The sequence below is a fragment of the Peromyscus eremicus genome, chromosome 2, assembly GCF_949786415.1.
Source record: "Peromyscus eremicus chromosome 2, PerEre_H2_v1, whole genome shotgun sequence".
Lineage (NCBI taxonomy): Eukaryota > Metazoa > Chordata > Mammalia > Rodentia > Cricetidae > Peromyscus > Peromyscus eremicus.
Genome location: NC_081417.1, coordinates 126325957 through 126353840, shown reverse-complemented (window position 1 = coordinate 126353840; position 27884 = coordinate 126325957). Strand labels below are relative to the sequence as shown.

General features: G+C 46.3%; 1 protein-coding gene across 2 annotated transcripts; it reads left to right on the top strand.

Moving 5' to 3' along the window:
- Slc5a9 (solute carrier family 5 member 9) lies at nt 1-27334 on the top strand. 2 transcript variants are annotated; one of them, XM_059254723.1, is made up of 15 exons: nt 1-166; nt 4795-5047; nt 7416-7487; nt 10122-10226; nt 10536-10700; nt 11824-11929; nt 12738-12818; nt 13068-13273; nt 13481-13616; nt 14043-14150; nt 16025-16175; nt 18099-18267; nt 19376-19591; nt 22835-23018; nt 25606-27334. In XM_059254723.1, the coding sequence occupies exons 2-15, from the start codon at nt 4886-4888 to the stop codon at nt 25824-25826; spliced, it is 2082 nt and encodes a 693-aa protein (XP_059110706.1). In that variant the 5' UTR covers nt 1-166; nt 4795-4885; the 3' UTR covers nt 25827-27334. The 2 variants fall into 2 exon arrangements, with proteins under 2 accessions (XP_059110706.1, XP_059110705.1); XM_059254722.1 differs by having other exon boundaries at nt 1-328.
- The last annotated feature ends 550 nt before the right edge of the window (nt 27335-27884 follow it).

The following is a 27884-nucleotide window of genomic DNA, read 5'->3' as shown; positions in this document are numbered from 1 at the left end:
AAGCAGCAGTGGCAGAGCCTCACACTGAGCTGTGTCTCCCTTCCTGCCTCTCCTGGGGGCCTGAGCAGCTCTGAACAAAGACAGGGTGTGGTTACTTTACTCCGGGACCACACCTTGCCACAAGAACAGACTCTGTCCCTCAAAAACTCAAGGCCCAGTGACTAGGGTAAGATTTCAGAGTCTTGCCTGCCACCCTCTCAGGGAGGAGACAGGCTCCTTTCCAGTCTTATGTCACTGAGAAAAGTTGTTAAAGGCCATGCCATGCCACTGAGGAGCCTGAGGCACAGACACTGAGCCCAGGAGGTTTTGACCAGGCCAGGTTGTGCAGGTATGTTTTTGGTGATTAGAATATAAGTCTCCCTTGCTACCTTCCTCCACTTTTCTACATCCCTGTTATTCTGTTGTCTATGTATTTCTACTCTCCTCTTAGAATTAAGCATCTAGCTTGTGAACATAGGGTCTCCTTTCTTCCTCAGGTGCCACCTAGACACAGGAGACTTCCAGATCCTTGGCCTTTGGTTCCTGGAGGGAGGGACCTGTAAGGAAGACAGTGGGTACCCACTCTGGCCTCACAAACCATGTGATTTCCTTGCCAGGATCCAGACTTGCCTCTCCCTCCACCCCTGTGAGAGAGCTTTGCTGCTGGTGTTATACTCTCAGGGGTAGTATAGTGCCCCTGGGTTGTTCATGGTGCAGCCTGACCCAGGCCTGGTACAGATGTGCTAGTGAGTGAATGAGCTCTAGGTTTGAACTGAACTGAACACTTGCATGTAAAACCAGCATCCCTAGGCCTTGAGGTCAGAAAATTGCAAAAGGCAGTGGGCAAGGAGTGGGTAAAGACTGCAGTGATAATCACTGGCATAGAACCAAGACTCAGACTCAGGGGCAGGGGGGACTGTACCCAGTTAAGCCTCCTTTGCACCCTGCTCATTGCTCCAACTAGAATGGACAATTTAGAGCTGATCTCTATCCAACTATAAGGAGGGATACCTCTTCTCTCCTCTCTCTTTCTGGGAACATAGGGCCAGGAGAGAAGGGACAGTGGTGCTGAGCACTTTTAGAATCATTCAAACCCAAATTAAAAATGCAAACGAGCCCCAGAAGTTAACTAATAATTTTTTTCTGCCTGAAAGTAGCAATAATAGTCAATGAAATGCCCATATGTCAGTGTTTGTGATGTGAGTGACCCAGTACTGTGGGCAGTAGTCTTAAACATTCTACCCTTCATTGTTGTGGATGAGGAAGTTGTCAGCAAAAAGGCTGGCAAAGAGCCGTTTTACAGGAAGGACTTGAAAGCAGCCTGGGTACAGGCCAGTAGGAGGAGGTACACAGAGCCTGCCCAGAATTACTGAGGTAAGGAATGCTGCAAGGAGACAGGAGACTTGCAGGCAGCTGCATGAAGGGGCCTTCACTTTCCTGAAAAGGACTAATTCCAAAGCACATGGAAAAGGGAAGGGCTGCCTACTAGTCTACATGATCCAACATCTGATGCCATGTGCTCAAGGCCTCCCCACCAGTAATTCCCTCACTTGGTCAAAACCTCCCGCCTGATCTTTCCTGAGGGCACTGTCAGTCCTTTAGGTTGACTCAAAACTGAGTCTGTTCTACACATACAGCACTAGGGACTAAGTGAGGGCAAGGACTTCCAGGTGGTTGGGGAAGACCCTAAGGAAAATACCCATGCCGGTTGGCACATATCCTGCTCATGAAAGTCGTCAGGACAACTCCTCTCCACCGTGGTCCACGGCCTCCTCTGTCTGCACTGTAGCACCAGCTGCTTCATTCTGGACTATCACCCACACTGGCCTCAAGTGGGACTTCTAAAAGGCAATCTCACCACCTCCCCTCAATGGCTTTGCTCCAGTCAGTGGGAGTCATGAATAAAAATAAGACAGTTAAAAACTCTAAGGACTCATATCTAAGGCAGTTAGGCTCCAAATCAGCAGTTGTATTTGGAGAAGTAAGCAGGGGTATTCTGGAGCTCAGGGTGTTCCCAGGGTGGGAGCCAGAGAAGGCTTCTGAGGAAAGATGATGGTGGAAGACATGGTACTCACAAAGACCCGGAGAGGAGAGTGAGCATATCTCATTCCAGTGGCTCCCCCATCATGCAGCCTAGCAGCAAGGAAGGATTATGACCCCAATTCTGAGGGGTGTAGTGGAAAGGGTAGCCCCCATAAGGTGCACACAGGACAGAGCCTTGTGACAGATGACAGGGCCACGTGTTCATCTGTACTCTTCAGAATGACCAAAGGAAAAAGAACATGACAGACACAGCAGGAGAGGCTAGAACTATGGGAGGCACGAGCTATCCAAAAGGAGAGAAATGGTAATTGGTGACCAAGAATGATAAGGCTGGGAAGCTAGGAGATCTACTAGCCTAGATTCCAAGAATTACACAGTCTTCAATGAAGATCCAGCCAAGAACCTAAGGAATACCTGGCTAAGATGCTGGACAAGTATCTTCCATGTACTGTGAACTGAAGCTAACACAGGCTGAACTCAGGGAAATGATCCTAAGAGCAATTTTCTTAAGCTGGTTGCTCAGTAGAACATTCTTTCCACACTTCTAAATTAAAGTCTAAGCCATTGCCATTTTACGGTTACAATTACATGGAAATTCTGGCATTTTAAGTATGAAGATATAGCCTCAAGTTCTCAGAAACTGTGATGCCGAGTGCCTCGGACTATTTAATAGTTCAGTCTTCATTCAGGAGGCAGCCTTCTCTTCCCTGTGCATCCTGCCTTCTCTAGAGCTGGCTTCTGGATATCTGCCAGCACTGGGGAGAGGGAACATGACCATCATCAGCTTGCTGTCTCCCTCCCCTCATGGGAAGTGCTGCTGCCAAGCCTGGGAGCTGTGACTGAGGAAGGAAGGAGACATGCTCTTGGCACAGAACTTCTGACTGGAGCAGAGCTCTCCTGAGAAGGCTTTGCTGGAGAACTTAGAAAAGGCAGAAGGCTGGCTCTTTCCTGGGGACATCCCTGGGAGTGTTCAGGGTCCCTCAGTGTGACACCAAGACATACCAGTTTCATGGCTGCGACCATTCAACGTTCGCTGCCTTATTTTGTCAGCTTTGAGATTATGTGGCCAAACCTGTTGGTTTAGGATTAGACCAACGGCAAAGTTTGGGCTTAGCCTCCAGCCCTTGTGAGGAGGCCGCTGGGGACATGGTGTAGGGTACATGAGCAGCAGAGCCCTGAGGGCCCAGATGACCTTACTGAGTGTGGAGAGCAGAACATTGTGAGCTCAGCTCTCTTCTCCCTGCTGTGCCCTCATCCTGCTCTGAAAGAATGAGCCACAGGCAACACTATGCCGTTCTCACTGGCCTGAGCTCACACCTAGCCTCTATCCCTCCCTAACAACATCCATGCAACTGCAAGGCACGTTTTCCACTTCTTCTCCACAAAGTTCATACCAGGGACTATCCTTCACATTTTTCTGATGTTGCTAACAATTGCTGAGCTCCTTACCCATCTCACTTGGGTAAGTTGATAAACACTTATTTACATGTAAATACATGTGAGAAACACTTTTGCTACAAATCTGCCTCTCTGTCCTTCTGTCCCCTAACCGAAATCAGTGTTATATTCTGCTGTACCCGATTCCAGTTAGCTACTCTGGCAGAACCAGTTCCAACTCTTGTGACTCAAGAGGGTCTATACCTGTTGTTCTGGGCTGCAGGGCCAAGCCAAAAGAAATCCACGGCTCTCCTTTTTTTTTTTTTTTTCCTTTCTTTATCCCCTAAGGAAAAGAGAAGAGAACATGTTCCCTACACCCAATCCTATGCTTCTCGCCGCAGGCTGAGATAGGGATGCATGGCCAATGGGGTCCCTTTATCCACCCCAATCTGAGACTGGCCTGCTTATGCACAGCAACACAACACTCACAGAGTGAAAGGTCTAAATCTCACTATTATGGGATGATATTAACAAGCATTGTGCCTGGCATCTGGACCTAGATGGTGGCTGATATTAATTTATCTATGTTAGTACTGAGAACCAAGTAGCCCAGAGTTTGCAGAGGATCTGGGGAGTACATTCTAATCTCCTTGGTGTGTTGACGTAGGCAGTACTCAGGGCATGTTGATGAGCAGAATACTTAAACTCAGAGATAGCAACTTGCCCAAAGTTATCCAAAGTTTAGTAAAAGACATGGTGGGGACCAGAAACCAGGCTACCAGAATCTTAAGAGACAGTTTTCCTCAGTGAACTCTACCTTTTGCAAGGTAGAACTTGACCTCATCTACTCCATCTGTCATAGCCCAGGACAGGAAGTGTAGATTGAGCATCAGAAGATGTAAATTTGGCCTGCCTTGACACAAATGGCCCTGTTCTGTGCAAGAAAAATTTAGCTTTTCCTGGGTCTGTTTCCTCCATTGTAAAACAAAGAACCTTGGTGGGTTGGAGGTAAGGGCATAAGAGGCAGTGGCGGCTTTACAAGGATGGTCACAGACTCTTCCTGTCTTCCCTCCTCTTGCTCTTATTGAGGAAAGGAAAGTTGTGTTAAACTGATGACTAGGAAACTTGAACTTTAGCCTCAGCTCCACATTCACTATCTCCAGTTCTTCCACAGAGCAGCTGCTTGAGTTGCTGCTTGGGCACCTTGATTTCTAAAGTGTGTGTGTGTGTGTGTGTGTGTGTGTGTGTGTGTGTGTGTGTGTGTGTGCTAATACAATGGCAGCAGGCAAAGAGAGGGAAGGAGGGAGGGAAGAAGTCTTGCATGGGAAGGCACGGCAGTTAGGAGAAAAGTGGGCAGGACTTCACATGCTAGCAGGACTCTTTGCTTTCTCAAAGGCTAATGAAGCTTGGGTTTGTTAATCATTAAACGGAAGGAATGAAGCCAGGAGGACATCAAAGTCCAGCCTGCTGGGAATGACAGTAACTGATGAGCAAGGAGCTAGCAGCAATGGAGCCTGGAGATTCAAGGGATGGAGTCAGCACTGAGACAGCACCATACTCAGCACTGGGCTCTGGAGTCAGCCTGCATGCCTATGACATCGTGGTGGTGGTCATCTACTTTGTCTTCGTCCTTGCTGTGGGAATCTGGGTGAGTGAGGATTAAGTAATGCTGAAATCTGACCGAGAAGCAGAGAAGCCTTTCATCTTGAGCTGGGAGAGGAGAGGGGAAAAGGGATGAAGAAGAATACACAACCATAGGTAGCTGACATTATGGTACTTTAGGAATCACCCACTCCCATCCTGCCCTTCTGTATATGGATGACTGAGGCCCAGAGAGACCTATGGCCTCCCTGAGCAATACACAGTGAACCTGAGGCAGGTCAGGCTATGAGCTCGGACATCCAGCCTGTTTAGTCACTGTGAATTTGACTCTCCTCTCCTTTGCCTCAGGACTCCCAACTCAGAGTAAGATCAACACCTAGCCTTCCTCCCCTTCTATTAGTGTCTTAAACAAGGAACTCAGATTCACATGCTCTCAGGCAATAGTGCCTTCCAGATTCCAATGTTCCTATTGTTCAAAGAAACCACAAAGCTGTGGGCAGGTGCAAGGCTTTGAGGTCAGAGAACCCCGAGACCAGCAGTTAGAGCCACGTGGTCCTGGGGATGTAGAAACCTCTCACTTTGCCTGTGTGTTTGCAGTTGATACTGTTGAAAGTTATAATCATTCAGTGACAGGGCACACATAAGCACCTGGCACGGTACCTGGCATGCAGGTAGCAGGAAATAAACATCTGCTATTATCAACACAAGAGTCTGCTGAGAGGTCAGTACCTTCGGACTGCTGTGAGGCAGATTATCACCCAAGTCTCAGCTGGTCAGGAATACCTATGGACCTCAGGCCTCTCCTCTGCAAGGGGAGGCGCTAACCCTCACTTGTCAGGCTTGATTTGAGAAAGAAGTGGGCAGACAGGAGATCAGCAGTCCCTGCGAGGTGGCCAGCATGGGAACCCCAATTCCCATGTGTGTTGGACAAGTCCTTTCCTGCTCTGTAGCCCAATTTCTCATCTGTGAAATGAAGTTTTACTGCTACTGTTGCCACCAAGATGATCAGAGGTGACACAGGAAAGTTCTAGCCAAAGCTTAACACATGTCAGGTCCTGTACATGTGTGTATCACTCCCCAATGACTAATTACCTTTTGTTTTCCCTTCCTCTACTTCAAGGATTTCTCTTTCCTCAGATCTAGCCAGACTTGTTGTCTCCCACTCTGAAGTAACTTCTACCCCTGTGTCAGCTTTCTCTTGTGACAAAACTTTGTTAATTAACTTGAAGAAGTAAAGATGTGTTTAGGCTCCAGGTTTCAGAGGTCTCAGACCATTGTCAGCTAATTCCATTATAATGGGTATGTGGGAATGCAACAGGAGCATGTAAAAGAGGAGGTTGATCATCTGTGAATGCTGGGAAATAGAAGAAAATGCTGGTGACAAGATATAATGTTCAAATTCATGCCCTCCATGACCCATTTGCTCTAACCAAGGCTCATTTTCCATAGTTTCTACTGCTTCCCAATAGCCCATTCAATTTTGAATCCATCAAAGGGGTTTATATACTGATTAGGTCAGAATCCTCATAATCTAAACTCTTCCTAAAATCTCCATGTCTGATAGTGCACTGCGGACTAAGTATTTAACACACAAGGCATTGGATCATTTAAACACAAATTGCAACACAACTTTGCCCACCATCAGCCCACACCACAGACTCTCATCATGCCCTGCCAAACCACCCCTAGCCCTGAGCCTAACTTACAGCCTCTTCTCTACATCAAAGGTGGAAAAAGCTTGGCTACCATTCCAGTCCTGTTAGTGTCTTGACCAAGAAGTTTGGGCTTATGTCCCCAGAGAAAGAACTTACCCTCCTTGCACCACCTCACCCTTCAGAGCACATCCCAAAATAGGCTGTTGACTGGCTACCTACTGGCTCCTTCCAGTTCTGACTCCAAGCCATATCAAGGAATGTCAAAACAGAGTTCTTCCTTCTTGCTAGTGTTCAGAATGGCTAGAACCGTACCCTCTCCAGTGTGGGTGTCTGTCTAAGAAGAAAGAAGAGGCTAGCTTGGTGGAGAGTCAGTCACTATGCACCTGAGGCAGATTTCAACCACCCCTTGGAAGAAGTCACAAACAGAGGGAAGAGTAAGGAGACACTAATTACCTTCCAGTGTTTTCATGGTGTTCTGCTATTCCTGAGGACCTTGGACAGACTTTGCCTCCTTTGTTTTTCATGTCAATCCTGAGAAACAGATGGAGAGTGAAACTAGCATAGAGGGCATGACTCTCCCACAGACCCATAGTTTTAAAAAGTCTGACGATATAGGTATACAGACAGTTCTGCTCTACCTCAGTCCTTGTCCTCTTGGTCTCCACAGTGCCTATACCAAGGGGGCAGTTAATCAAGGAGTGGAAGATAGGGACTGTAAGAGCCTTGGGGAGTACTAACATCTTTGCATATTCTTTCCAGTCATCTATTCGTGCAAGCCGAGGGACTGTTGGTGGTTATTTCCTGGCTGGGAGATCCATGACCTGGTGGCCAGTGAGTTGACTTTCCTCCCTCCTCTCCCAGCATATATTACCAGCTTTGGCCATCCATGACCTCCTCTCAGATTTTCTTGCCAGAACTACATCAACACCCTCTTACTTTTTTGCCCAGCTCTGGATTCCTATCTTGCCCCAATCATCCAGCAGCCTGAGACATCTCCCCCAGGTGCCTCCTGTGCATGTCACAGATGGCTGGCTGGGGGTTCTTTTGCTCTATCCAGACATAAACCAGAGGCAGGAAAGGAACATAGTATTGATAGCACTCAATTCTAGAAGTTTGTAAGCTGGAATTCCAAACAGAAGCTTTCAGCTCTATACTGTAGAACTGGAGTCTTGTGGCCCCAGCTTTTAGAACCAGAAAGTTATTGTTCTTGGTGGTCAGGGCAGGGGTTGCTGCTATGAGCTTGAAGCTCCAACACCCAAGGACTAAATAAAGGTAGCTGAGGCCTTCAACTCTTTAACCCTTGGTGTCTCTCTCAAACTTTACCAGTGATCCAGATTTACAATCCTGTACTCTTGGCTACAATTCAGCTCTTCACAATAAGCTTCTTGCAGTTTCTGACCTCAATTTTTTTTTGTAACTTTTCAGCCTAGTGTTGTGTGTCAGAGCTTTGAATAACAAGGTCCTTAGCTCTTGGAGGATCTCTGGAATTCTTAGCTACCTCCTCACTACTAAGGTTGCTATGCCCTGTGATCTAATATCTGCTCTTCATGCAACCAAACCACTATGTTCTATTTATGATAAAGACCCCTAGTAGAGATCATTTAGGCAAAATGTTCAATACTGAGATGCAGCAGGGAGTTTGGAGAAATACACAGAAGAGAAGCATCCCAAGCTAATTAATAATATATATATATTATTATTATACAACCAACCAACTAATATGGCCAGAAAAGAATGGAAGCACACTTACACTCAGAATATAATTTCACCAATCACAGCCAGCTGTCTATATAGCTTCTAATTCCATTAATCACACTCCTTACATAAGAACCAATTGCAAGCCTCACACTGCACCAATCACAGACTTTTTGTGCCCTTGGGAAATTGCTTCCTTTCTGTGTTGCATGAGTAGCTGTAGGATGAGTAGAGTCATTCATTATCCACTGAAGGTAATCTAGCCCAAAGTGTGGTCTTCCCAATCCAGTGCATGTTTTCTGAAGTGGTCATGACAGTAGTACAGCCTCCCAAAGCAGCCATTTGTGGCTCCCACAGCATCGTAGTTGCAGCATTCCTCTGAAGTTGGAGTATAGTTTCCTCAATGGATTAATGAATTATTTGAAGCAGCTGGGATGTCATAACAACAGTCTTTGCCATCCACCCAATAGGAGCTGCTAGCTTGACAGCTACCTGATCAAGGCATCCGGGTTTCAGGGAGGGATTTGTCAGCTGTCAATCAAAGGGCAGAGCAGCCCATTCTCTCTACAGTTTCACTCATTCACAGGAAACAAACAAAAGCAAAATTTAAAGACCTCAGAAATAAATATTCTTAACAACACTTTCAGTGCTCAATCTGGCATCCAAACACCCAGGGAGAGTTCAATCCCCCTGCTCTATCTCCAGGTGTGGGCCTCATGTGGAGCACTGGATCTAATGCAATATAGCTGGAATCTAATGCTATAGAGACACTCAGAGTTGAGTGGGCATACAGACTTATGAATAATATAATCAAACCTAGGACAGAGGGAGGTACTGGGTTTCTCAACTGGGTCTCGGACAATAGGTGAATAGGAAATAGGAGTTATTATTTAGAAAGAATGACACCTACACTTAATAGTGTAGTAAAGAATAGTGAATTGAGAATCAGGGGCAAGCCTCCAACCATCTCCAAAATTGATCCCCAGAATTTGTGAACCCCCATCTCTCCTATCAGACCATACCCTACATTTCTACTGAACCTTGAAAATTAACTTCCTCTTCCCAAAGTGGGATGAAGGAAGATCAGGCCTCCCTAGAAACCCAGTCACATCAAACTCACACAAACTCTCACATGCTCGTTCATGTACTCATACGCTCTCATCTTCTCACAGTCACACATCCACATACTAAAGCAGTCATATAGGTACATACATACAAGCCAACATTCACATATACTCACACATGTGCATACATGCACTCTCCCACTCACTTTCATACATTCATTCACATAATCTTACTTAAAGACGCCCACATACTCTTGCCTTCTTACTCCCTCATTCACTCTTCACTCACTCTCACGTTCCCTCATACTCACAACATCAAATTTTTGACCTTCTGTTTTAGCAATGCTCACTATCCCTGCCCACCATGGCTCACATTCTGCTCTCTAAAAAGAAGAGAAAACCCTGAAAGCCTTCAGAAGTTTCTGAAAGATTTTGGTTATCTGGAACAGGAAGATCTAAGGACAGGGAACCTATGTATCAACACGATAACTACCTAAGGACGTTTGAGTCTGGGAACCTAGAAGTTCACAGGGATAATGAAAAATGACTGGTGCTTCCAGCTACTCCCTTGTGAGGAGAAAGAAAAACCCCATGGGAATGGTTCTGTTTAGACAGTGCCTCAAAAATCACAGCCTCTAGCTGCCTCCTCACTGTAAGTGGTCCTAAGACAAGATTGCTCCAAACTAACCTCACTTGTGCCTTTCAGATCGGAGCATCTCTGATGTCCAGCAATGTGGGCAGTGGCTTGTTCATTGGCCTGGCTGGGACAGGGGCTGCTGGAGGCCTTGCTGTCGGTGGCTTTGAGTGGAATGTAAGGATGCTGACCTGACTGCTCCAGGGTGTTGAGGGTCAAAACCATCTCCTATGCCTGGCCTTAGGGATGAAAGATATCTTAGAGGTACTTGGGAGGCTGTGTGGTAAACAGAGGACCTATTATATAGATGATAACATCAACGCCTTATAAAAGAAGGAAGACTCATCTGAAATTATCCAGAAAAACTGGGATGAGGACCCAGGTCCCTGGTTTCCCCCCTCATGGCTCTCCCATACAACATGCTACCTCTGGGTAAGAAGCTGCCAATCTTTCTAAAATTAAAATAACTTCTCTATGTTCTCCCAGGCAACCTGGCTGCTTGTGGCCCTGGGCTGGATCTTCGTCCCTGTGTACATCGCAGCTGGTGTGGTCACCATGCCAGAGTACTTGAAGAAACGATTCGGAGGACAGAGGATCCAGGTGTACATGTCAGTCCTGTCTCTCATCCTCTACATCTTCACCAAGATATCAGTGGGTATAACTCCAAGGTGGCTTCCTTACCATGGACTTTATGCTGAGCTCACTGATGGCAGGGAGGGATGGAAAGAAGGAAAGGGAGATGGAGGAATGGAAGAAGAAAATGAAATAAAAGAGTGTGTGAATGGAATGAAGGATAAAAGGAAGGAAAGATGAATCCACCTGACTTCAGAAGTGGGAAGATCAGAAATGAATGATAACTGTTTTAAGTGAATATTGATCTTTCACACAAGAAACTTCCAAACTAGGGTCTACTCTTTCATGTTTCCATTAACTGATACTTCATTCAGCAACTCTTTATTAATTACCTAGAATGTTAGAGTCAGAAAAAAACATTACTATTGCTTTATTGAACTAAATTCAGAAAACAAACCTAGACAAGTCAAGTGAATTGTCCAAGTCTATACAAAGGACTAGGTCTGGAATCAGAACTGGATCTTGACTCCCATTTCCTAAGAGGATTATGTCCTTTCACTATCTAATTGTGGACTCTGTAATTAGTTTATGAACTATCATATGATGAGATGAGCAAATAGACTGAAGAGAACAGAATCAGTCAGGTGCCAGATCTAGCAATGAAATTATTTTCAGGACCAGCACTGTTAGCTGAGGCAAAGTCTTTACCCCAAGTCCCATAATAACCCAAGCATAAGGATTACCCAGAACCCACTGTTGCCTGCCCAGACAGTCCTGCAGGTTATCTCATGGAGCAGCCAGCAACCTGCACAGTTCCTACTCTCTCCTCCCAAATGTTCTCTTCTCCACCTCCAGCTTCTAGCTTTACTTTCTCCATCTTCCACTTTTATTTCTTACCCTGACCTTCATAATATACAGAGAAATCTCTCAAGGCTAGCTGATTATTTATTTTTTTCATTCAAAACATTATACAGTATTATTTCACTCTAAATTCTACCATGCCTCCATGTCTACAAGGTCAAGCCCATATTCCATAGTGTGGCACTTTAATGCCGAGACCAAACTCACTAGCATGGCTCTCCAGCCTTGTCTCCATTGTTTGATGAAGGTTAAGGACACCTGATAAGGTAGGTGACACACCCACAACAATCATTCTGGAATCATTGGGTGGCATGAACTTGTGGATCCTTGCTTTCTACAGACAGATATCTTCTCTGGAGCCATCTTTATTCAGATGGCCTTAGGCTGGAACCTCTATCTCTCCACGGTGATCTTGCTGGTGGTGACAGCTGTCTACACTATTGCAGGTAGGAAGGGGGGAAGGCCATATCGATATGTAGAGACCATGAGATGAGGAAAGAAGCTTTCACTGGCAAGTATATTGAAAGACAGAAAGATAAAGATAGACAGAGACAGGCAGAAGACTGATGATCCAGAGAAAGACAGTGAGATAGGGAAAAACAGAGACAAACTAATGAAGACAGAGATATACTGTGAGAGCGCACACAGAGGAAGATGAAAAGTCAGGAGGAGAAAAACAGGGGTGGGAATGGCAGAGATGGAAAGTCTACCAGGCAAAGGCAGGGAATGAGAGAGATAAGGGTTCTGCTGAGGACAGATTGTGCAAGGACAAGGTGGAAAATCAGTGAACTGCCGTCTGGGTCATAATCACTGTGGCAATGCCATGAATCTGCTCTGCTCTGTTTCCTTCAGTTCATAGAACTGGGTGCCCTGGGACAACAGCCCAGGACAGAACAACTTATGGCTAAGTTGGATTTGAATGATGGAGACATATAGGTGGGCTTTTGGAGGGAAAGCAGAGAACCTGGGGATAGTAATGGCAAGAACAACAGGCTATTGTTGATGTGGTGACCAGATCTTGCCAAGAAAGAAATAATTCCATCAAAATATACTGGTCTGTAACCAGCCAGCATAATCCCTGGGTGGGATAGAGAGAGAAGAGATGGAGAAGGGTCTGTCACCAAGGTTCCCTGCTAAAAGGGCTCTGTGTCTTCTCTGGTCTCCCCCAGTGTAGCCAAACACAGGGCAGACACCCAGAGGGAAACTTCCCCTTCCCATGATGCTGACTGATGTATCCTCTCCTTGGGTACCCAGGAGGGCTCACCGCTGTGATCTACACAGATGCTCTACAGACTGTGATCATGGTAGGGGGAGCGCTGGTCCTCATGTTTCTGGGTAAGAAAAAGATCTAAATACACCCAATCCTTGACCCCTAGAACTTTCTATAGCATTAGACCATATCCCTTTTCTAGGCCAGGGCTCCCTAAAGTCAGGATTCTCTCTATTCCAAACCAAGAATCTTGAACCCAGGGCCCAGCATTCTCACCCATTCTCAATTCTCAAGTCATTTCAAACCCAGAGGCTCACATGAGGCTGTAAGTTGGACCTTCAGGTCTATTTCTCACACCATGTCTCTTCCCACAGGCTTTCAGGAGGTGGGCTGGTACCCAGGCCTGCAGAAGTTATATATGCAGGCCATCCCCAATGCCACAGTTCCCAACACCACCTGTCACCTCCCACGGCCAGATGCCTTCCACGTGCTTCGAGACCCTGTGAATGGGGACATTCCCTGGCCAGGTCTCATTTTTGGGCTCACAGTCCTGGCCACCTGGTGTTGGTGCACAGACCAGGTAATATCCCCATCCTGGCGTTGCCCAGCAGGGGCTTCCTGAAAACAAATGAACAGGCAGTTGGGTACATAGAGGGTTGGACATCATCCTGGGGCTGAGTGGAGGCAAATAGTGACCAGTGTTGGGGCTCACCTGCACTGAGCTAAGTCTCTCTCTGACCAGTGACATATCTCCACTGCTATTTATGCCTATCTCACACTATTTCAGGTGATTGTGCAGAGGTCTCTCTCTGCCAAGAGTCTTTCCCATGCCAAGGGGGGCTCAGTGCTGGGGGGCTACCTAAAGATCCTCCCAATGTTCTTCATTGTCATGCCAGGCATGATCAGCCGGGCCCTGTACCCAGGTAAGAGCTAGTGCTGCTCTCTGTGCATGGTGGGTTTGCAGGACACTTTCAGAGAAGGCTTTCCTGGGACAGGTGAACTACAGCAGGGGCTGGCAGGGTTTCTCGATTAAGAGAACCAAGAATGCATTTTAGACTTTGTACTGGAGTAGAAGAAATCTATCTGAAGGCCATGTTAAACTTTTCCCCTTCATATGGAGAAGAAACAAGACATTATTGGATCCTCCCAAGGATATTTGTTTTGATCAAAGGAATCAGACAAGTTTTGCAGTGTAGTTCATACACAAATCTATAGGCAATCAGACCACCTGTCATTTGACCTTCTAGACTAGGTTGGAATCTCCAGTAAGTGTATTCCCATAGCATCAGAAGGAAAATAGTGGGCCAACATAAAGAGGTACAGCATCATGCAGCTTCTTTCTTTTGCAGATGAAGTTGCCTGCGTAGACCCTGACATCTGTCAAAGAGTGTGTGGGGCCAGAGTGGGATGTTCCAACATCGCCTACCCAAAGCTGGTCATGGCTCTCATGCCCGTGGGTGAGTCTTAGCTCCCCTACCCATTTCCACTACCCACTACATCCTTCAAGGCTCACTACCCAGAAGGACTGCACTACAAATAGATGGAAAGAGAGATGAGAAAGACCCACCTCTGCCCCCACCCTAGCATACACACATACACACACACACACACACACACACACACACACACACACACACACACTTCCTCAAGCTTTCCTAAGGCACCTACTGTGTGTTCTAGGAATTGGAAATGCATTGCTAAAAGGCAGTTCTCTGATCCTAGGCTCTCTGTGGTCTCCAGGGACTATACCTGGGTTCCCCAAGAGTATAGGACATGGTGACCAAGCCTGAAGAGTGTCAGAAAAATTCTCCAAAGAAAAGAAGTACTGCTGAGTCACAAAAATACCTTGTCAAAGACCAAGAGCATAGGAAACACCATTGTAGAAAGATAGTGCGCATGCAAATGTCCAGGGTGGAAAGATCGTGCAATGTGCAATGCACCATCAGCAGAAAGGATGAATGGAGACAGCTTTCCATGGGAATGCTATAGCCAAACATCATGCAGGAGCACAGCCTCTTCTCTGAGAGCAAAGGAGGGCACTGGAGACTGGAGGGAGCTTTGTCCAAGCTCGAATGCTTGAAGAATTCAGCATGGAGATTTGGAGGGGAAAGTCAAGGAAACATAAGGTTCTGCAGTGAGGGTTCTGCACTGGTCCATATAAGTGACATCAGTGACTTGACCAGACCAGTGACTTCAGAGATGAAGAGAAGACATTCGAAGATAATTGTGAAGTATGATTGACAGGCTTTGATGACTCAATATTCATTAGTTACAAGAAAGAGAGAGGCCCAAAGTTGATTCCAATTTTTGATCTTCAGAAGATGGGTTTGTAATGATACTGAGTAAAAGAACTAGAAGGCAGTAGATGAGTGGTTATTGTTTCTCTTTAGTAGTTATAGCAGTCAGAGAAATAGTAGAAATAGTGAAGGTCCAGCTAGGGCCAAGCAGTTAAGAAAAGGAAGGAATGGGGAAAGATAAAAGAAGGGTCTAAGATAATTATGACATCAGTGGGGGAACCCAGAAAGGTGTTAATAGCCAGAGGGAAACAAAGGATTCAGGACAGGGATGTGTTGGTTTGGAACCCTGGAGTCCAAAGCAACTACAAGGACTTGGTTACACATACACATTTGGAGAAAAAGAGGCCCCGGGTGAGCCAGAGAACTTTAGGGAGACATCTCCCAGTGTTGAAAGGTCATTTCCAGAAGCCTGGACATCAGAGGTAGAAATTTCAAATATCAGTGTACCCTCTAATATTTCCAGTGTCCAGATTAAAAAAAATTGGGTCCAAGAAAAGAGAGCTCCTAGTCCTAAGATCATTTATCTAGTTACCCACAAAGCCAGGAAACAACCCAGGTTTCTGTCTCTAAGACTGGGACTTCAGGTAGTGATCATAAATAAAGTGGTATGAAACACCTCTTTTAAAAGTATATAAAACATGGCATAAAGATTAAAATATGTCATCAGCCACCCTCTTGCTCGCAGCCCCAGGGACCCACCATCATCCACAGCTATGAAACCAAGACACACAACAAGACTTCAGGAAACCTCTTATCATCTTGGTTCATGCACAACTTGTCATGCACAGGGGTAATGAAGGCTCAGAGAGTGGGCTTTGTGGGCTACCTAAGGCCACAAAGCAGAGACAGAGGCTGGCCAGAACCTGGCCTCAAGCACTGTGGGTTTCCTGGTTCTGTATCTGTCCTAGATGGGACCCTCCCCAGCACCCACATCATCTCATCCCCACCCCAAAACTTTTGGCTTTGTGCAACCTCCATTGTCCTGGCAAAGCCCTTAAATGGACAGCTTTCCACTCAGCCTTGTCTCTCCCCAGGTCTGCGAGGCCTGATGATTGCCGTGATCATGGCCGCCCTGATGAGCTCACTCACCTCCATCTTCAACAGCAGCAGCACGCTGTTTGCCATAGATGTGTGGCAGCGCTTCCGCAGGCAGGCAACGGAGCAAGAGCTGATGGTGGTAGGCAGGTATGCTGACCCATGCTTCCAGAGCACCCTTTCTATGAAGAATTCCCTTTCCCATCTCCCATGCTGCTTTCTGGGAAGACCAGCTAGTTCTTGACCCCAGGCTTGCAGTCAGACAGTGGGTTTGTGTGACTTTGCATTAAGTTGTTCCCCAGAACCCATCTCTCCCACTTCAGAATAATAGGGAAAGGGGAGAAATCTATCTTTGTCTGTTTAACTAACAAGTTCACTGTGAGATGGTAATGTATGTAAACCCTGACTGATAACGTGTAAGTGGAGGAACACCTCACACCCTGAAGTCTTTTAAGTCATCTCTGGCTGTTATTCTAGGACAATGAGAATGCTACTAATCTAACCCACCAGATATACATAGAACAAACAACATCATTTGTTACACTGTTGTACTGGGGCCACACAGATGCTGGGAATCAGAAAGAAAGATCAAGTGAGTGGTCCCTGGACCAGAGAAGGTCTGTGGGTTAGAATCTCAAACACTAAAAGGCAGAAATTAGACAGCTAAAATCCTAGAACTTGGAACTTCAGAATTCAAGAAACCTTGGTATTCATACATTGGAAGGCATCAAGGTTGTCCTGTACACCCACTGATGAGGACCAATCCATACCTTCCACTCCCAGCCATGCACTGAAAGGTCTCAGCTGAGTATGCCTTTTTTCCTCCTTGCATTTAGCCCTGTCTAGCGCAGTTTACTTCTCTAGGATGGCTCCAGCCTTACATTGGCTCTGAGTCTGTGCTTCTTCTCTTTACCCCCTCTTGGCTGATTCTCACTCAGCTCTCAGGATGTTCCCAGCTTACAATGAAGAGAAAACTTCAAGAGACAGTGAGGTGTAGTCTTGAGGGAGATGTCCACAGAGAAGTGGTCTCCAAATGACCTACAAGCTTTGAACACCAAGATATGAATGTTGAACTTCACCTTGAATGTAGTAGTTTTTATTTTTAAAAGCACAACAGTGGTAAATTTTCCTATTCTCCACAGACTAGGGATTCAGAGTTCCCTTGAGGGTGAAGGGCTGAAATCGCTGCTTCACAATTCAAGTCTCCCGGGGCCCTGGCTTCAAAACTGAAGAGCACATTTCAGCCTCTTTGTTGATTAGAGATGTGGGATTAGACATCTCACTCTTCACCAACACTGTCTACTCCTGGGTGTTTTGTTTCTGGCTTAAGGCCTGCTCATCTGCACACACCTAGACAGTGACCCAGCATCTAAGAGTAGAACTGGAGAGGGAATGAACATCAAGGATAACAGGTGGGCAGTTACTTCTCTAACAGGACCCGGGCAAAAGGAAGTGGGAGTAAAAACAGAGGAGAGGAGAATATTTCAGAAGTAAGTATTGCTCCTTTCTACTTGCCAACAGGGCTATAGTTCTCAATTAGTGTGACTTGAGCTCCATCTCCTGGTCATATGCATTATTGCATTCAGCCCAAGAAAATACATCCTTTCTTGTTCAAAGTCAGGCACCAAGAGCACTTTGGGAGCTTAGGCATGAGTGAGAATTAGCCAAGAGGGGGTAAAGAGAAGAAGCACAGACTCAGAGCCAATGTAAGGCTGGAGCCATCCTAGAGAAGTAAACTGCGCTAGACAGGGCTAAATGCAAGGAGGAAAAAAGGCATACTCAGCTGAGACCTTTCAGTGCATGGCTGGGAGTGGAAGGTATGGATTGGTCCTCATCAGTGGGTGTACAGGACAACCTTGATGCCTTCCAATGTATGAATACCAAGGTTTCTTGAATTCTGAAGTTCCAAGTTCTAGAATTTTAGCTGTCTAATTTCTGCCTTTTAGTATTTGAGATTCTAACCCACAGACCTTCTCTGGTTCAGGGACCACTCCCTTTCTGATTTCCATGCATACTTCATCCTGTCCATGCTCATGTGAGTGGCATTCACAGTGCCCTGTGCTCTTCCCACAGGTTGTTCATAGTCTTACTGGTAGTCATCAGCATCCTCTGGATCCCCATCATCCAAAGCTCCAATAGTGGGCAGCTCTTTGACTACATCCAATCTATCACCAGCTACCTAGCCCCACCCATCACGGCCCTCTTCCTGCTGGCCATCTTCAGCAAGAGGGTCACTGAACCTGTGAGTGTAACAACTCTGCCCCTCCCCCACACATCACAGGATCTAGAATAAGGGTCTGTCACTCATCTGGTTTCTAAGACCTTGGGCAAAGCCACTGCCTTCTCCAGGTATTTAACTCTTACCATCAGGTCAAGATTCTCTCATTTTGCCCAGTAAACACTTACAAACCCAAATATGACATCTCCAGGGATATAACAGTTTATAAGGTTTACATGGGTCTGCCATCTTGAGCAGTCAGGGAAGAAAGGTGATTAAATAAGCAATAATGTCAAAGGACAATGGCCTCTGGGAAAGCAAAGAGCCAGTGAAGAGACTTCTAGGAGAGGGGCAGAATTCCAGAAAGAAGTGGCATGTGAGACAATTCCTGAAGGGTCAGTGGTAGAGGAGGAGAATGCTGGACAAGAGAGACTTGTGGAAGTACAGGATAGCCTGAGGCTCTACAGCTCTACAGTTTCTGCTCCACCTCTAAGCCTGCATCCTACTATGTGTAAGCAAAGCAAGAATGCCATTGTTGATGCAGTGTGGACTCACAGGGTGTTATCTACACAGCTGTTCTGTACTACACTGACTCTTGACAATTATGGGAGAGAAGGAGAGATGCCAGGATGGGAACCTTGGCTTCATCTCACAATAGAAAGAAGACACTGGCCCAAATCTGGGGGGGAATGTACCTTAACAAATTAAAGAATGTCATGTTCACAGCTCCACACAACCAACTTATCCCTTAGCAAGATGTCTGCTACTTGTGAGAACTATTCTTGCTGACAACCACAGAACACAACAAGGGCCCATTGAATTCTGGGTGCCCTTGCTCATTCCAAAGTACTAAATTCAAGATCAATGTCTCATTATTAGCATCTCAGTCATCTGACCAGTTCATACTGGGAAGAGGTGTGGGTAATGAACATATGCAACTATAATTGTGAGGTCCCAGAGACTTAATTCAAGACACAGAGTGCCGATGGGGAACTAGGTAAGATGGCTGAAATTTCCACTGTAATAAGCCAGTAGGAGGGAGATGTTAGAAAAGAGTGTCCCTCACTAACTTCCTAGGATCTACCTACCTCACCCCAGTCTCTCTCTGTGTGTATCTCCACTCTCTCCTTAGGGTGCCTTCTGGGGCCTCATGTTTGGCCTAGCAGTGGGAATAGTGCGCATGATTCTGGAGTTCTCATACCCTGCCCCAGCCTGTGGGGAGGTGGACAGGAGGCCAGCTGTTCTGAAGGACTTCCACTACCTGTACTTTGCCCTCCTCCTCTGCGGACTTACGGCCATCATCACCGTCATAATCAGTTTCTACACAGGGCCCATCCCTGATGAAAAGGCAAGTGGTGTGTTCAGGCTGAGGCTTCTGGGCACAATCACTCTGTCCCTAATGCCTGGAACCCCCCACTGGTTTTTATCCTATTGGATTAGGGTCTCACCTGCTGCCAAGCAGATATCCTTTGGAGGACATGCTCACTGGTGTATGAATTTCCAGGTGAAAAGTAACCCATTCAGTTCAAAGTTACGCATTGTCTACCCACCATGTGTCAAATGTAGCACTGGGTTTACAGAGATTAATGGTTCCTACCAACAACTGTCCCCAGGAAAGCAGATGCCAACACAAACTGTTAACTACATAGAGAGAAAGCATAGAAGAACTAGGCTTAATGAGAGAGGCTAAGCACCGGGGTCCAGGAACCGGCACACTGGCAATGTCTCTCTGAGATGGATTTAGAAGAAATAGAGATTTTTTTTTAATGATATGAAAGAAATACATGAGAAAGGAACCAGAGAGCTGACTGCTCCCTAGCCTCTGAATACTGATGTCCAGTCTGTAGAAGCCTTGCTGTTCAGCCTGTTTGGCTTACTAAAGCCACTGTAATTACTTAATGCTGACTTGATGGCATAAACATTAAGAATTTGTCACATTGCCTTTCTGGAGCCTGGAAGCCTGGGGCCAAGGGACCAGCAGATTATTTTCATCCGAGGACTCTTCTGCAGCTTAGAGATGGCCATCTTCTTCCTGAGTCTGCCATCTGTGTCTTTCTGGGACCTGATCTCAGTAAGGCCTGCCCACGTCACCCCATCTTGCCTTAATTATTTTCTAATAACCCTATCTGCACATGTAGCTATAATCTGAGATCTGAGAGCTAAGACTTCAACATAGAAAGTCTGACAGGGCACAATGTGACAGAGCCTGTGGTAGAAACTGAACCCTAAACATTGAGTGGCAGTCACTGTGTGTACTCTCACCTGTGTGGTGTCTGTGAGCTAGTAAAATGACCTTACCGCTCCCCTAAACAAGAGGGGATCTCACAGATAGGCAAGTGAGCTAGCTCTTCCTGTGGCCAGACATGGCCTCCTGCCACTGGGGTCTCTGCTTTTCCTTGTCTGAATTCTCACTCCTCACAGCAAAGACATTCCCACATTAGAATCCATTCCTGTGTCATCTCTCACACCACTGATGTCAGCTGGAAAACTTGTCTTTTAGTCTTCTGAGTCACAAAAAAAGGGATACAAGAAAAAGTTCAGGGCCATCATCTCTTTCCTCTGGTTATTGCGGTCTCTCCCCCTCCTCTCTACAGACAACCTTTAAAAAGAACAGCTTCCATTCCTATATATGTTTTCTCAACCCACTGCCATCCACAGAACGCTGCTCAAACTGATCTCAGTGAAGTTACTTATATTCTTGTCACTAAACTGAATGGTTAACTCTTCCTTGCTATCTTAAGTGAGTTCCAAGGAGAGCTTGTCTCCACTGACCACATCCTGAACCTGGAAGGCCCCTTCTCTAATCATGTCAGCTACACTTTGCTCCTGATTTTTGTTTTGTCATCCTAATCTTCTGGTCACTTCATGGACTTTTCTTTTACCTTAGAAACACCTCTGTGGTATGTTACTCTAGAGTGGTGGTTCTCAACCTGTGGGCTGTGACCCCTTTGGGGGTTGCATATCAGACATTCTGTATATCAGATATTTACGTTAAAATTCACAACAGTAGCAAAACTACAGTTATAAAGTAGCAATGAAATAATTTTTATGGTTGGGGTCACCACAACATGAGGAACTGTATTATAGGGTCACAGCTTTAGGGAGGTTGAGAATCACTGCCCTAGAGTATCCCAGGGCTACAAATTCAACAACTGTTTATGGCACTCAATTCTGTCTCTATCCATTCTCTCAAGACTCAAACTGAAAATCCAACTGCCTCCTGGTGACATGAAGACACATTGCTCCTATGCTATTCATGACACAGAGTGTGAGCATAAACTTCATAAATTTTACAGAGATGTGTACAAACAGATAAGCCTCCTGGGTTTTTAATGATCCCAGACAGAGGCACACTTGGGTCTGATACAAATGAGCACATGGTGCAAAGTAGGACCATAGAACCAGGCAGTTGACACCTGGCTCTGCACGTGACAGAGCATCTGGGGCAGAGGAAGAGTTTTGCTGAAGGAGGCTTTCAACATGGTTGGGTCTAATACCACTGATGTCATCTAAAGAAGCTATGTTTTAGTTCTTGGGGTCAGGAAAAAGGGAGATGAAAAGTTAACAGGACCACCCTAGAGAGATAAGGCTTGTTTCTTCTGATTGAAGGTGTCGGAAGCATTACAGACACTTCAAGCTCACCATACTGTGTGTGTGTGTGTGTGTGTGTGTGTGTGTGTGTGTGTGTGTGTGTGTGTGAGAGAGAGAGAGAGAGAGAGAGAGAGAGAGAGAGAGAGAGAGCATGCATGTGTTTTTTCTCTCCTGCTCTCTCATAAAAACCCAAACCAGCTCTTGTCTTGCATCTTCTCTCCCTTGGAGACCCTCTGTTACCCTTGTCATCAGCTGAGCCAGAAACCAAGAGCTGTAGCAGTCTCCCCTCTTCTTCACCTGATCATTCCACAGGTCACCCCATCCTATATGTTTTATTTTCCTAACATCTCACAAGGCTGCTGCTTCCTGGGATGGAGAGACAGATGGGTGGCTGAGTGTTTGTCTGATATGTGTAAGGCCTAGGTCATATCCCAAGCTCTGCAAAACGAATAAATGCATCGATAAATGCATGACCTCTCTCCCTCCTTCTTGTTTTCCCAGGCGCCGAATACTTCTTTCCATTATTTCTTGGTTCACTTTTCAACAGTTTCTTGGCTGGACAATTTCAATTCCCTCTGAGGGAGCTTTGAAGATCCTAGCTCACAGGCCTTTCTCTTTGTCTAAAGTCTGCAGTGGCCTTTGCTGGCTTCCAGGCTTTGTTTTTGTCAGTTATCAGCTTCTCTGCTGGACCTTTGAAGCCTTTCTCTGGTGATCACGCACCTGCTTCCTGTCTGTCTTTGTTTCTCCCAGGTTGAGCTCCAAGCAGCTGGGGATTCCCAGCTCAGATCTCAATTCCAGCACCCAGCTTGGGGCTAACAGAGAGTGGGTACTCAAGAAAGGCTCCACACTTGAAGAAAGAGGAAACCAAGGTGCCCCCTCCCAGCCTCACCTTGTTCCTCACCCTGTTTTATTATTGCTCTGATGGCCTCTCATGAATGAGACTTCCTTCTCCACAGCAGGACTGTCTTCTGACTCCAAATGTTGTCTCCTCTTGCTCTAGCTTGCTCGCCTGACCTGGTGGACTAGGAATTGTCCCTTATCTGAGCTGGAGAATGAGGCCTCTGAGAGTGTGAATGAGACTGAGGGGGGAAACACTCCAGGGCTGGCAGAGAGGACGGCTGTGGAGGGCCCTGCAAGAGATGGGGAAGGAACAAACACCACCCACGGGCCTGAGCAACCAGGAGGTAGGTTGGGTGCATGTTGGGGTGTATGTCACAAAGGAACAATGGGCCAGGCATAGTGCTGAGGATTTCCCCCCAAGGATGAATTTTGGGGTCACTGAGGATGTAGGATTCTGGGAGGACACAATCAAAATCATCCTTTCACTTTCCTACATGACTACTAAATCCATTAAGACAGATGAGAAAGACTGTCTTGGTAACTCAGGAGGTGATCAGGTTTGGATTCTATCCATAGAGAGGTGCACTTCCTAATACTGAACCCAGCACTAGACAGAGTGCCCACCCACTCTCTAGCAAATCTAACAATCAGCACAGCCTGGAGGAACTTATGGGCAGGAAACCAAACAGCATTATACCTCTTGAGTTCCCTCCACATGGAAGGGAGCATTAGGCATCTCCAAGAAGCAGTCACCCTTATCCCTGTCTGCATTTATGCATTTATTCCCTCTTGTCTCAATGATACTGTCTGTAGTCACACAGAAGCCTGGCTGTCCCTCATGGGAAGAGTGTAGAGCAGGCCTACACAGTTCTGCTGTTGTCGTAGGGATACCTCAGGAAAACGGCCACTTCTCTGCCAGGCTCTTATAGCTGCTGATGACTTCCCAAAGGTTGTTAACTGTGCTTGGATAGTACATTAATTAAATCAAAGCCATAATGTACCAGTTGAAGATATAACGAGGTCATAACCTTCCTGTAGTGAGATTAAATAATAATATTAAGATACCCCAACAATAGAATGGCAACATTATGGGAATTTTTTTCTGTTATAATATTCTCAAAGAAAAAATTTAAATTCCAAAAGTCACATCAGTTGCAAGTTAAAGTCCAAAATCAATTATCTTTACCTTATGAAATAGAAATTTAATAAAATTTAAGTGCTGTATTTATTTCCAGCCTTAGTTAGAGAGATTCTCACTGCCTGGATGGAGCTGGGATTCTCTCTGAGGCAGCTCTACATCGATTTGGGCAAAATTCCATCAGACTTCAGACAGCCTGAGTGTCATTCCTGCCTCTGCAGTGCCCACCTCTGTAACTGCAGTAGGTTAAGCAGACACTCTTAGCAAAGCATCACTCGCTGGACCTGCAGAGTTGCCGATGCTCTGCCATTCAGTTCTTCTGCATTCCCCAGGTCTGGAGCCCTGCACTGTCCCTCAGGCTTGAATGTACCCCCACTTTTTGAGGCTTTCACCTTCATTCAGGGTCCTTGTGCTACACAAATGGTTATTTGTCAGTAGCTAACGATATCTTGAGCTCCAGAGCCATCGAGGTTTAAGGCTCAATACTTCTTGCCCAGGCTGTGGTAGTCAGAGGTCTGTGGAGCAATCTGTAAAGGAGAGGTGCTCTTTTTATAGGCACCACAGTCAAACACAGAGAGGCTCATTTCAGAAACACCTCAGGCCAAAGCCACTCTCCCTGGCCTTACTGGTCACCCCACTTAGGTTCAGTGAATTTTGCTTGGCAAAATGTAGTTTTATTTTTTTAAATATAAGTTTTAAAGCCATGTACCTGATTTTGGGTGGGTCTCAAAACTGCTTCCCCCCATCACTGCAAAGACCAAAGACACCTACAAAGTTTATGAGCTGAAAAGGCCATTCTTCGAGCAATGGTGTAGGTGAGGCAGCTACCAAGGAAGAGAGGAAAGAGTGTCTGAGGAGAAGGAGAGACTGCCCATGACTGGACACCAGTTAGAGAGACAGACAGGCCCCTTGCTGGTTCCTGTGTCCAGGGCAAAGCAGTTCCTGCTGATACAGAGGAATGCCTGCTCCCCATGGACAACTACATGTAAGGGAGGAAAATGAGCCTCTGAGTCAGCCATGATGTCCACCGGAAATACAGCCCCTCTCTGTCAAGCCCCAATCCCATTACAAACCACCACTGTGGAGGGATGAGAGACCAGGGAAGGCAGCTTCTGATGCAGTGGATCCTTCTTGCTGAAACAAAGAAGCCTCGAGACAGGGGGGAAGCAGCCCTGTTAGCTTTTGTGAGCTGTGTGATCCCAAGCTCAACACCTCACTCCACACTCCTGGCCTGGCCTGCATCCCTTAGACACCTGGGCGTTTGGACCTCACTTACACAGCCTCTCCCGGGCCCAGCACTGGTAGCCTCTGTAGTGTTGTCAACCTTCATTCTCATTAGATGCTTCAACAACTCTTAGAGTAATGCAGAACATGTCACTGAGACATATGGGGGAGAAAGCGCCTGCCACTAAGGGGAGCCGGACTTACACATGGCCTTATGCAAGGCTGGCCCTGCTGCCAGGTTCCTGACCTCTAGCTCGGTGTCAGGCCCCACAGCCAGGAAAATGAGTCTGTCTGGTTTAGATGCTCCCCCTTCCTGGGAAAATCAGCTCTTTTCCTGTCCCAACTCTGCACTGGTGCTCAGAAGGAGGACACATGATGCTAGCTCAGACACATCTTCTCCTGTAATGAGATACTTCTGAGTTGTGACCATTTAGAGCTTTACAAAGTATCCTCCCCATGTGTACCCCATTCCTTCCTTACTATCCCGCACTCTTTCATCCCTTGTTCAACCTTCCCTTTCTCCATCTTTTCTTCCTCCCCTTTCCCTTCTCCTCCTTCTTTCCTTATAGACTGTCACTCAGCCCTACATAGGTCCTGGGGAAAATGGCTGTGGAGCTGGTTCTGTGGACTCTCAGGGGCCCCACAGCAAGTCCTGAGCTCGGCTGAGAAGGCTGCACTGGAACAGAAGCTGACCAACATCGAGGAGGAGCCACTCTGGAGACATGTCTGCAACATCAATGCCATCATCCTGCTAGCCATCAACATCTTTCTCTGGGGCTATTTTTCGTAACTCCACAGACCAGTTGAACATCTGAACCGTAGCCAGGACCAGAGGCCAGAGGCAGGCTCTCTTCCTACCTTGCTGTGCTAACTGGAAATCACAGAGGCAAAGAGTGAAAGCCCATGAAGAACATCCAGTCCAATGCTTGGCACATGGAGAAATGAAGGACTAGAGAGATCACTAGAACTGCCCAGGGTCACAGAGCAGGACTCATACTGGGTCTCCAATTCCAGCTTTCTTTCTGCTACACTGCCCTGTAACCCTACCTCAAAAACACCATTTCCTTGCTTTATTCAAGAATCTTCATTGTTACGCATATCTTCAGGTTAGACACATAGTAAAGAAAATGAGTAGAGAATTCTATAAAAATTATCCAAGTACACTGTTTCCCCCATTTCTCTTATCCTCTTTCCCTTTCTGTTTCCTCTCTCCTTCTCCCTTGCCTGCCTTGGCTTGCAGTAATGTGTAGCATGAGTCCAGTGAGGAGGGCTTTATTATGCCATTGGTTCCCCAGTGGTGGCTGCCAATCCCATAAGAGTGAAGGGCAGAGGTAAGAGACAGGTATCCAGGGCACAGGGCTCCTAGACCAGGATTCTCCTTGGCACAGATCTAATTCTTCTTCTACCATCACACCTACTCCTGCAGTATCCACAGCTTAGGGGCTTAAGGTCCAGCTGGAGAGGCAAAATATGTTGAAAGCAATAAGAATCAAACAGCCCTAGGGAGTGAAAAGAACAGCCTGGGGGTGACACTCTAAGGTCTGCATCCCTTTACCTTTACCTGCCAAAACTCCTTCCCTGAAATATACCAGAGACTGTGACCTTGTGTAGCTTCCCAGGAAGCTTTCCAAATGCTTCAACCTGGGTCAAGGTCCCAACCAGCCCCCACAGTGCATAAGCTGTGTCCCTGTGGCCCTTATCACGCTGCCTTGTAGTGCTTTCTCTTTCTAGATAGTGAATGCCTAGGAGCAGGGGTCAATGGTTATATCCAACCTGACTTTGTATTGATAAATAAAAGAAGCCAATAAATGTTTGTTGGGTTCATATGCTCTTCCAAGCCCTATGGACTTCACTCTGTTGATGATGGGGCAGAGATTTGGGGAGTTGGTTTCCTGGGAGGAGACTCCTTGAGGTATCAGAAACAGCTAAATCTCAAGCATCTAGGCTGAATGGCACAGATGCAGCTGGGAATGGCCCTTCTCCCTCTCCTCTGGTCCTCTGTAATGCTGCCTTTGATCACCAAGTCAATTATCTCCTACTCCAACTGCAGACAAATGAAACTCCATTTCATTGACCTGCAGACACGAATACATCACTGAAACTCTCCTCTTTCTGCTGCCTCCAAATTTTTGTTTCCAGGGAATTTCTGACCTCACTGTACCTTGGTCTCAGAGGATAGCATGCTCTGTCTTTCTTCATGGACCCTGGCTGAGAATTATGGCTTCCTTCTGACTTCCTCTCAAACTACTCACACAAGTCATTTGTGGGTAGCAGATTGTAAAGAAAATCTGGGAGGGAATGGATTTCAACAGGAGCATAGTCTAAAATTGAATTCTAACTGAACTACCTTTTGTTTTGAAAGAGGTCTTGTGTAGATCAGGCTGGCCACAAACTTACTATATAGCTAAAGATGACCTTGACCTCATGTGTTTGTGTGCATGTGTGTGTGTGTGTGTGTGTGTGTGTGTGTGTGTGTTCGTGTTCATGTATGCACATGTAAGCACATGCACGTGGATGCCAGAGGTGGGTGTTTATTTTTTAGCCACGGTCTCTTAATGAACCTGGAGTCATGTGCCATGTGTTAACCCTGCTTAAGAGCTCTGTGGTAAGCTTCTCATTCCCAACTAGAGATGGTATCTGAAGTTATCAGTTACAGGTATGATGGACACAGGTGGCCTGAAACTGTAGAGTGACACTACTGTAGAGCTAGCATAGCCTGCTGATGAAGTAATTGATGAGGATGGGGGCACAATAGGAGAATGAGAACTGGAACTGGACTTTGGGGGATGGAGTTTTCTAGAAGTTGTATAAAGTAAAAAAAAAAAAAAAAAAAAAAAAAGGTCAGCAT